This window comes from Marmota marmota, unplaced genomic scaffold (genome assembly GCF_001458135.2).
Source record: "Marmota marmota marmota unplaced genomic scaffold, marMar, whole genome shotgun sequence".
NCBI lineage: Eukaryota > Metazoa > Chordata > Mammalia > Rodentia > Sciuridae > Marmota > Marmota marmota.
The window spans coordinates 1,300,351-1,311,173 of NW_025999897.1; the positions used below are offsets into that span (position 1 = coordinate 1,300,351).

The window sequence follows — 10,823 nt, forward strand, 5'->3', positions numbered from 1 at the left end:
AAAAAAAAAAAAAAAAAAAAAAAATCAAGGCCAGCTTCAGCAATTTAGCGAGGCCCTAAGCAATTTAACGAGACCCTGTCTCAAAATAAAAATGAAAAGGGCTGAGGCTGTAACTCAGTAGTAGAGCACCCCTGGGTTCAATCCTCAGTACCCCGCCCCCCGAAAAAAAAGTCCTTCAAGGCTGCGGTCAGGTACCGCCCCTCATCCTGGAAGCTCCTCCCAGCCAGAACTGGTCTTATGTCCTCCATCCTGCCGGTAGGCTAAGTTTCTTTGCATAAGATGTATCTTATCTATTTCATTTGTAATTGCTGAACGTCTGTAAAAATTCTAGGCTCTTGGGAGCCAACATTGGATAAAACAAAGGGTCCTGCCGGTCCAGGGCAGGGGAGGGAGAGACACTGATGAGAGACACAGGTCTTTGAAGTACAGAGTGTGTTTGAGGGTGATGTGAGCCATGGGAAAAGAAAGTAACAAATTGAGGGTGGGTCTTGAGGCTCTAACAGAGGGGAGATAAGTTGAACTTGGGTAGTGTTGGGGAAGAAGGAAGTAAATCACAGGCAGAGGAAATAGAAGGTGGTTTAAAGGGCAGACTATAACTCCTGCATATATGAGACCCTTGTATGTAAGAGGAAGGTGTGGAAGGTGGGAATCCTGAACTTGTGCCGGGGGTCCAGTGCAGGCCACTCAGCCAAAGCAATCCACAGCAGGGACTGGGGTGCTGGCCTAGACTTTCAGATAGTTTAATCTTTAAATATTTGGCATAGAATCTATGGAAAAAGCCAGAGATCTAAAAATTGTTTTCTCCTAGGGATGCTGATTTAATTAACAAAATGAATATAAAATCTTATGTTTGAAAACCTGATCATAACCTTCCACTTGAATGCAAGGTTGGAAGATTAGAGCTGTGTGGATAGTGCATAGTTGGTGGGGAGGGCATGAAAAAACAGAACAAAATGTATGTCAATATATGAATGTGAAAACAAAAAGAATCTCCATCTCTCATCCCTGCACCCTGTTTCTTATGCCTACTTATGGGCATAAATATGTACTAGTAGTGATTACAAGGAAAAGCCAATAAATTTGGTTTAATAGTGATCAGAAATGGAAAATCTTTGTTTTACCTAAGATTCTAAGAGGAGAACATAGTAATGAGATAAATTCACAGCAAGGTCAGACTTTGTAGCAGAAGGGTAACATCAACAAGCTCAAGAGAGATTAATAGAAGGAGCTCTGATTAACTTCTGGAGAATTGTGACAAAGTGGTCCCATCAAAGCACAAATAACTTGGATTCATGGAAGGTACAGAAGCAGTGAAGGACTAGCATTGGTGAACATTTGAAATGTCTAGATTTGAATCCTGGCTTCCCCTATTATTGTATGATCTGAAGCAAATTAGTTTATCCCATGCTTGGATTATAATGTATGTTTACTGAATGTTAGAAATTATTACTCAGAATATAATAGTCATTGAAATAAGATACAGAACAGTAGAGTATTAAAGCCTGAAGTAGTTATGAAGAGAGTACTTTTCCCTCAAAGACTTTAAAAGTTCATTTGGATTATATCATGTGCAGATAGATAACGTGACTGATATATTATTTTAAAAATTACATAGCATGGACTGAGGGTATATCTCAGAGGTAGAGTTCTTCTCTAGTATGCACAAGGCCATGGGTTCAATCCCCAGCACCAGAACAAAATGAATTAACAAACAAAATGAATATTAAAATGTCCATCAAGCAGTAGGAAATCCATTTTCTTTTGTCCTGCCCATGCCACTTCCAAAAAAAAAAAAATTACATACGAAATTGATTGTCTAAATTTTATGTAAGGTGTAGAAAATATTTAAAACACTGCTATTTTATTTATATAGTTGATTTGCACTAACTCATTTGATCCTTATCTCATTTTTTAATATTTATTTTTTAGTTTTCGGTGGATACAACATCTTTATTTTATTTTTATGTGGTGCTGAGGATTGAACCCAGCACCCCGTGCATGCCAGGCAAGCGCGCTACCGCTTGAGCCACATCCCCAGCCCTATGTTGTATTTTATTTAGAGACAGGGTCTCACTGAGTTGCTTAATGCCTTGCCATTGCTAAGACTGGCTTTGAACTTGAGATCCTCCTGAATCAGCCTCCCTAGCTGCTGGGATTACAGGCATGTGCCACTGTGCCTGGCAAGAAAAAATCTATTTATTCAACTATCTTAATATTCTTTGAACAAAAATATTACTCAGTCGCCTTATTTGCCAAACTTTGCTCTGAGTGACATATATCTTTTACCTAGGAAGATCTGTTTATCATTGAAGACATTCTTAAACTCATGTTTTGAAATTTTCTTCAGAGTCTGAGTGTTTTATTTAGAATATCTTCAATGATATTTTTCTTAGAAAAAATTAGCTTGAATAGTGTTTTGAAAGAAAAATCAATTTGGTATGAATTGGTGATAAACAAAAAAGTGGACACATAAGACTTAACTCAGCCAAAGCAGTAATCCAAAGTTTTTTTGGTGAATGTGGAGGCAGGTCAAAAGGAGGTGAATTATTTGAGGAATATTTCTCAGAGGTCCTGAAGACAGTGTCCTGATGAAACATTTCTCCCTTTTTTCAGAGAACAAGATTGTAATGACCATGTTCTCTAGATTGAGGGTCACATTCTTTTACTGAATAGTGCCAGAGAAACACTACCAAAATCCATCTCTAAACTGTTTTATATATAAGTTTCCATGTTGGCTTTCTGTGGACTCAGTCTAATAGATGGAGGCAAACTAGTAAAAACATAAGTACAGTACAATTTTATATAAGAATCTTGCTAAACAAATATTCCTTCATAGCTGGGTGTGGTGGTGCATACCTATAATTCTAGGTACTCCAGAGGTTGAGGCTGGAGGATTGCAAGTTTGGGGTCAGCCACCCTCGGCAATTTAGCAAGAATACACCTCAAAAATTTAAAATAAAATAACAGTTGGGGATGCAACTCAGTGGATGAACTCAGCATCCCTGGGGGATTAATCCCCAGTTCTCCCAGTATTGCCCCCCCCCAAAAAAAAATCAAGTATTTCTTTGTTCTTTTACATATTTTCCCTCATCTTTATCCTATGCTTATAAGCCAAACTTAAATAAATACATGCAAGAATTTCTTTTAGTACACTCAAATTATTGATATTTTTGCTATAGTCTCTCCAGACTACATGAGGTATAAGGAAAAGGACTGACTTAACAATATCAAAAAATAATTTTCTCTATCTTTTTTTTCGTCACTTTTCCCAGCACTACTGATGTTTTTCTTTCTTTCCAGCTTTTAGCCTTTCTCCCAAGGATGGAAATGCTTCTGTTTGGTATCTGGACCCTACTGACATTGATCCCTTGCCCAGGTGAGGCTATTTGGGAAAGTTTCTTTAGGCCAGTATGTGTATGGATACACATGTCTGGTCAGTGAGCAAGGGGATGGGGCAACACTTCAGTATTTATTCATCTTGACTCTTGGGAGAAATTATCCTATCTCTTGATTCACTGGAACACAGAATCTCCAGGTGTCTCTGGGTTGTAATTGGGTAACCTAAATTAATAGACCATCAGAGAGAACTCTGTCTAGGAAATATGTCTTTTTCTGCAAGGCTCTCTGCTACTCTACGACTGTTCTTGTCTTGGTAGGATCATGTAGTAGAACAGAATTGCTTGCTTTATGGCAGCTGGGAAGTGAAAGGAGGGAGAGGAGAGGCTGGGATTCCAATATCCCTTGTCTCAATGACCTGTCTTCTACTAGACCCCATCTCCTGAAGGTTTCACCATCTCTCAGTAGAGAGATATTCCCTTCAAGAACATTTTACTTGGGCTGGGGGTGTAGCTCCATTGGTAGAGTGCTTGCCTTGCATGCACAAAGTCCTGGGTTCAATCCCCAGCATCACACACACACACACACACACACACACACACACACAAAGAATGTTTTACTTCTTTGTTGCCACCCTTTGTGTCATGACGAGCCATAACAGATTCCTGGCATCACACATACTAGGCAAGGACTCTAACACTAGCTACATCTCCAGCCCTATAATAGGATCTTGTTAGGACAGGGCCTGTTATAACTCAGTTGCAAAAAGTTGTTGCATTGGTAACAGGAACTCTGGAGCCTTATCAGGTAATATTTCTACAGGTGTTGTGCAGAGGGAAATATTTGGTAGATATAGTGGATGGTGGACATGGTAGCTAAAAGGGACTATGCACCTTACCTACATCAGGTATCTAAAATATATCTGATGTTTCCATCAATGCATCTGAGACTGTTTCCCTAACATTGTGTTAGCTTTCCATTGCTGGGACAAAATACCTGAGGGAAAAAAATTAACTTGAGGAAAAGCTTTTTTGGCTCATAGTTTCAGAGGTTTCACTCCATGACTACTCAATCATATTGTTTTTGGGTCTGTGGTAAGGCAGAACGTCATAGTAGGATCATGTGGTAGAACAGAATTGCTCAACTTATGGCAGCTGGGAAGCAAAAGGAGGGAGAGGAGAGGCTGGGATTCCAATATCCCTTTCTAGGGCATGCCCCAATGACCTAACTGTCTTCTACTAGACCCCATCTCCTGAAGGTTTCACCACAATCTGGCAACCAAGCCTTTAACATATGGGCCTTTAGGGGTCATTTAGCTCTAAAGCATCAGAGAACAAACTTGTAAATACTTCAAAACATTTGTTGCCTTAGCATCAAAGCAAAATGGAATATTCTCACTCTAAGAAGAGGTGGAAAGTTCCATAGGAAGTGAGTGACCATGGTAGTCACCTTTAGGCCAGTGGTTCTGAGAGTTTGGTGTGTAGAAGGTCCCCAAGAGGCTTGTTTTGACCGCTAGCATGTTTCCAAGTCCTGCCTTCACCAGTTCATAATCACTCAGTCTGACATGGAGTTGGAATCTACAGCATTCCAGTTGACTTTGGTAAAGGCAGTCATTAACTACAATTTGAGAAAAACAGCTTTGAGGTATAAGTGACAAAGCTCTTTCACTTAGGGATCTGTATGCTAATCCCATGAGGGTCCTCAGTAGCCAGTCCTGGGGAGCTTCTCAAAATTCTGAAAGCTTAGGAAAAGAATAGATTTGTGGACATGATTTTTAGCAACTCCAAAATGCCATTGTGAAGTCAAGATCTCAAGAAAGAAGATGGGTGAAGGAGTAATGGTTGAATTGGGACTCTCAACCAGTGATTAAAGTTCTTTTTTGTTCAGTCTCCTGAACCTTTTATATTCAGGGCAGGTTTTCCTTTACCTAGAACTAGATAAAATAAGCCTTGGATTTTGTCTGGGTCTCATGATCTTCACCAAAGTCTTCAGCATATGTGGTTCATTTCAGGGACCTTAGAAGAGCTTTTTGAGGTTTCTGTTTGGCCAAATCAGGCCCTAGTGGAATTTGGACAGTCTCTAGTGATCAACTGCAGCACAACCTGCCCAAATCCAGGACCCAGTGGAATTGAGACGTTCTTAAAGAAAATCCAGGTGGGCAAAGGGCTTCAGTGGAAGGAGTTTCTCCTGGAAGATGTCACAGAGAACTCTGTCCTGCAGTGCTTCTTCTCTTGTGCAGGGATTCAAAAGGATACAAGCCTGGACATCATTGTGTATCGTGGGTGGGGCAGAAAACTGGGGAGGAAAGAGGAGTGGAAAAACGGGAATCTGTCTTATTTAGGGGAGAATTAGGGCCCTTATTAAAGATTTCTGTCATACTGGAAGATTCCAGAGGCAGATGCTTCTTTTTCCCTTTGGCAGAGGCTGAGTTCTGGGTTTTGTATTAGCAGACTGTCGAGGGCATCCAGACATATAGCTTCTGGAGGACAGGAAGCAGATGCTAATAATGCTAACTTCTGAATCATCAACAGAATATGATATTAGTGCTGACTATTTGCTACAAGTTGTTAGAATAACAGAAAGGAGAGTCATTTTGAGCTGGGGTAGTTAGAGAAGTCTACGAAGAAGGAGACCCCTGATTTGAAGAATGGGTAGACTTTGAATTGTTGGGGAAGGTAGTGAGGGGGATCGTTCTGTGGGGCAACTAGCAGTAGTAAAGGTTGGTCTGTAAGAATAAGTGAAATCTCTTGTAGGTGAAGAACTTAGTTAGCTAGAGTGATTTTTGTGTGATGCTAAAAGTATTTTAGAAGTTGCTCAGCCTCTGAACACCCCTGGTAAAAAATAAAAGCTCTCCAGAATGGCAGCAACAAAGCAAAGGACCTCCCTTCCATTGTCACATTTCTGGGTTATGGCTCTAGCCACCTTTGATGAGCAAGAAGAACTAGAAGACTAACTCATCCCATCTATGGTGGGGGCAGCAGGAAATTGACACTATATCAGATAATTTAAAGGTAGTAGTCATCTTCTGTCATTTGCATATTCACAGGCTTCCTGTCCTATGTCATTTCTTTCTGGAGAAGTGGGTAGCTCTCACTCATCAAGCCCTACCTTTTTTGTTTTAAAGAGCCACCAGAGCAGGTGATCCTGGAGCTTCAGCCTGCATGGGTGGCTGTGGATGAAGCCTTTACAGTGAAGTGCCAAGTGCCCAGTGTGACACCCCTGGAGAACCTCACTCTTACCCTTCTCCAGGATAATGAAGAAATGCACAGAAAGAACTTTGTGAGCATGACTGTGGCCTCTCAAAGAGCTGAGGTCACCATCAGTGTCAGAGCCCAAAGGGAGAATGACAGGTGTAATTTCTCCTGCCATGCAGAATTGGATTTGAGTTCACAAGGTGGAGGGCTCTTTCATGGCAACTCGGCTATCAAGCTACTCCGGATCTTTGGTGAGTTTGAGGCCATGTGTGAAAGGAATCCTGGCACTCATTTTGCTCATCTTGCCTTGGCCTTTGAGTTCTCGTTTTGGTTGAAGCTGTGAGGTTAATTGAACTCCACCTCTACTTTTTAACTCACCTTGAGAGAGAGAGAGAGAGAGACATTTTAGCCCCACTCCCATCCTACATTGTATGGTCCTACATAACACATGATTTATCATGACTTTCCTCTTTTCTTGCCTTTTGCTAATTTCTTGGCAGAATTCTCTCAGAGCCCCCAGATCTGGATCTCTTCCCTTCTGGAGGTTGGGATGGCAAAGACTGTGAGCTGTAAGGTGTCCAGGGTGTTTCCAGCCAAAGAAGTTATATTCCTCATGTTCCTGGGAGATCAAGAGCTGAGCCCCTTCCTCTTCTGGAGAGAGGACACAGCATGGGCCAATGCCACTGTTCGGGCCATGGAGACTGGTGATCAGGAGCTGTCATGCCTTGTGTCTCTGGGTCCAATGGAACAGAAAACAAGGAAGTCCGTGTATGTCTACAGTAAGTGACCTGCCTCTTCCTTTTCCCATGTGAGTTCTCTGCTCTTGAAAACTAACACAGAAATGGGTTAGTAATTCAACTGTAGATATCTCTGCTAACCTTTGCCAGGTATGCTCTCAAGTGAATATTAGTCTTCATCTTTCTCTGTATGTGTAGGCAGGTTGGGATGTGCATCATGACAGTTCTAGCCAGCCTTCACCCTCTGCTTCCTAAGGCCATCCTGTGTACAGAGCAATTACTGGTGTTTGAACTTCACTCTAGAACAATTATTTGAAGGGAAATCTAAGATGAAAAGAGATCTTACTGTCCTTTCAATAAAGACATATAACCAAATATGTGTACACTGCATTTGTTATAAGAGAAGCTTTCAAATCCCCAAACTCTTTGTTGTTCAGCCTTTATGGAAGCATAATGGCATCCAAAGTCTTTTTTCCTGTTGTCTGCCTATCCAAGGGAGGCCTCCAGCAGAAAGTACAAAAATAGCTGCCAGTTTTGAAAAATGAATTTTCTTTATTCTTCCTTTTTTTCTTTCTCCTTTCTTCCTTCCTTCTTCCTTTTTTTTTTTTTTTTTGTGGTGCTGGGGATTAAACCCAGGGATATTCAACTACTGAGTCACACCCCAGCCCTTTTTATTTTTTATTTTGAGACAGGGTCTTACTAAGTTGCCAAGGATGGCCTTGAGCTTCCTTCCTCATCCTCTTGGGTCCTTTTTCCTTTCTTTATAGGTTTCCCTCCACCCATCCTGGAGATAGAAGAATTATATCCTCTGGCAGGGACAGACATTAATGTGACCTGTTCAGGCCATGTATTAACATCACCCAGCCCTACTCTTTAGCTACAGGGAGCCCCAACCCTCTCTGCTCCTGGGGAGACTGTATGGCTTCTACTTACTGCCAGGGAGGAAGATGATGGCCGAAATTTCTCCTGTGAGGCCTCTTTGGAAGTACAGGGTCAGCGGTTGGTTAAACACACTGTGACACAGCTTCATGTCTTATGTGAGTAGAGACCTGGTCTTTCTTAAAATAAGGATTATGTGTTCCCCATTCCCAGAGATCTTCTTGGCCAGTAACTTCATTGTTAACATTGCCACATTTTCCTCATTGAAAAATTAAAGAAAATACAGTGAAAGCTCTCCAAGCTTACTTGCCCCCAAGAAAGTGAGTGGGTAGGAAGATGAAGGGAAATTGGAACCCGAAAGAAAAGTGGTTGCAGTGATTAAACAGCAATAGTTGAGAGCTGATGACTGGGAGAACATAGGAAGGGAAAGTTGGAGCTGATGCTAAGGAGGAAAGTTTCCAAATATTCCATATCAAAATTTGTAATTTGCAAAGTGGGAAAATCCTCATTTCTGAGTTCACCCCTGCTCAACTCCTTCTCCATTGGGAAGCTAAATGGGTAACAGAACAGTGTTACCATTAGTCTGAATCTGTAAACATACTCTAGGCTGCATCTCAGACTCCTTTTCCACAAGGAGGGAAAGAGGAGCTGGCTCAAACAGGGAACTAATAATCTTCCTCTTGGGAAAGAAAGCTGTTAGGTGGAGGGAACAGCATTTGGGTGGTGTGGGGAGAGGGAGCTCAGCATGGAGGTGAAAAGGGGAACAAAGCATACTGAGTTGGCCTCCTTGGGGACTCTGTTTTTGCAGATAAACCAAGGTTAGAGGAATCTGGTTGTCCTGGAAACCAGACATGGGTAGAAGGAATGGAGCAGATGCTTACCTGTGTCCCAGAGGGAAATCCAGTTCCAGCTTTGGAGTGTACTTGGAATGGGATGATCATTGACCTTGAAGTGCCACAGAAGGCAACCCAGAACCACACAGGCACCTACTGCTGCACGGCCACTAACAAGCTGGGCTCTGTCAGCAAAGACATTGATGTCACTGTTGAAGGTAACTGCTGCTGCCCTGCTGTCAGACCCAGGGGTTTGATATTTTACATATATATATTTTAGCTGTAGATGGACACAATACCTTTATTTATTTTTGTAGTGTTGAGGATCTAACTCAGTGTCTCACACATGCCAGCTAAATGCTCTACCACTGAGCTGCAATTCCAGCCCCTTGAGATTGTTACTCAAGTATGGAAAGAAGAAAGATTTTATTGGGCTGGGGAGGAAGAGACTTAGAAGTGGGCCTGATGGTAAGGGTGGGGTTATTCTCTTGTCCTCAAACCCCTCTCAGTTCTCTGTCTTCTGTGCTTGGACTAGGACTGGATAAAGGAGTCAACTCTACCCTCTTCATCATCATTGTCGTCCTTGGAGTGGGTGGCATCACCTTGGCACTGTATTTAAACTATCGGCCCTGCAAAATGAAGAGGAAGAAATTGCCCTATAAGCAGAAAAAGTATAACAAAGAAGAAGAAGACAATCAGTTTGCTGTTCAACAAGCAGAAAAGTGTAATTCACATAATTGTTGACTAGAAACAGCTCTTTGGTTGACAGAATTACTACTGGGGTTCCCCAGGGAGGGAAGAGTGGACAGAGGAGAAAGGAAGAAACAACATGAGGCTACATTACCCTTTGTGTTATGTTGTCCCATAAAACAGACATGTTTCAGGCCCCCCATGTCCCTTGTGTCCAGTCCATCCACAAGTTCACTTTTCTGTTTGAGTTCACTCCAGTCAATAGGATTTTCATTTTCAGTGTTCAGCTAGTGAGAGGGTCATAGAAGGCAACCCAGAACCATCTTGCTATGTGCCTAATTGCCTAATTGGATCATTCTTAGATCTACAAAGATCCTGCTTTTACATCTTCATTCCCACTACCCTTTTCTCTATGAAATTTGCCTCATAGGTTAAGGCTGCAAACATCTCTGAATTTCTTTTCATAAGCAATTGCAGAGTAATCTATGAGTTCACATTTGACATATTTACCTATATGAGATCTTGGGTTTAGTTTCAATGTTTAGCCTTAATTTCCTAAAGATGTATAACATTCATCTGCCTGAGAACTATTTCCTTAAATGTCAGGAGGAATCATCTTGGGCTGGGGATGTAGCTCAGTGTAGAATGCTACTGGGTTCATTCCTCAGTCCTGGGAAAAAAAAGTCAGAGAATGAAAAAATCTCTTGTAAGATTTTATGATTTGGCTTTCTTTTTTGGAAAGAGTTTATTCACTCTTGGAGAGGCATGAGGAATCAGAAAACGAGATCTTTTCTCTCAGATCAGTCTTGAAATGTTGGCTCTGGTGAAAATAAATGTGATTTGATGATATCTGAATGTACTTTTCTTTGTATCATTCCTGAGAGTTTTTTTTAATTAAACCAAATAGTTGCATTTTAGAGCTTTGAACATAATTTCTAAGGTCAGAATATCAAATCGATAGCATGAACAGTGACCCTGGGGCAGGTAGTGCAGTAGCCTATCTGACCTGCCCTCAAAACTAAAGTTCAGACTTCCAGAGAGAGGCCTACAGCCTTCCATATTACCTACACTAGCTAGAAAGAATGCAGCATCAGATACCAAAGGGGAAACATTTTCCCCTTCCTCCCAGATCTCCCTGAGTTTTGGGAAGTGGT

General features: G+C 41.5%; 1 protein-coding gene across 1 annotated transcript in view; it reads left to right on the top strand.

Moving 5' to 3' along the window:
• The window catches only part of LOC107158338 (intercellular adhesion molecule 5-like), an 11,498-nt gene extending 980 nt beyond the window's left edge, over positions 1 to 10,518 (top strand). Inside the window, 7 exon segments of the mRNA XM_048798151.1 lie at positions 3,301 to 3,376; positions 5,348 to 5,614; positions 6,461 to 6,781; positions 7,031 to 7,309; positions 8,035 to 8,304; positions 8,955 to 9,197; positions 9,515 to 10,518. Of these exon segments, the coding sequence (XP_048654108.1) occupies positions 3,322 to 3,376; positions 5,348 to 5,614; positions 6,461 to 6,781; positions 7,031 to 7,309; positions 8,035 to 8,304; positions 8,955 to 9,197; positions 9,515 to 9,723 (1,644 nt within the window). The 5' untranslated portion in view covers positions 3,301 to 3,321 and the 3' untranslated portion in view covers positions 9,724 to 10,518.
• Positions 10,519 to 10,823: the final 305 nt, after the last annotated feature.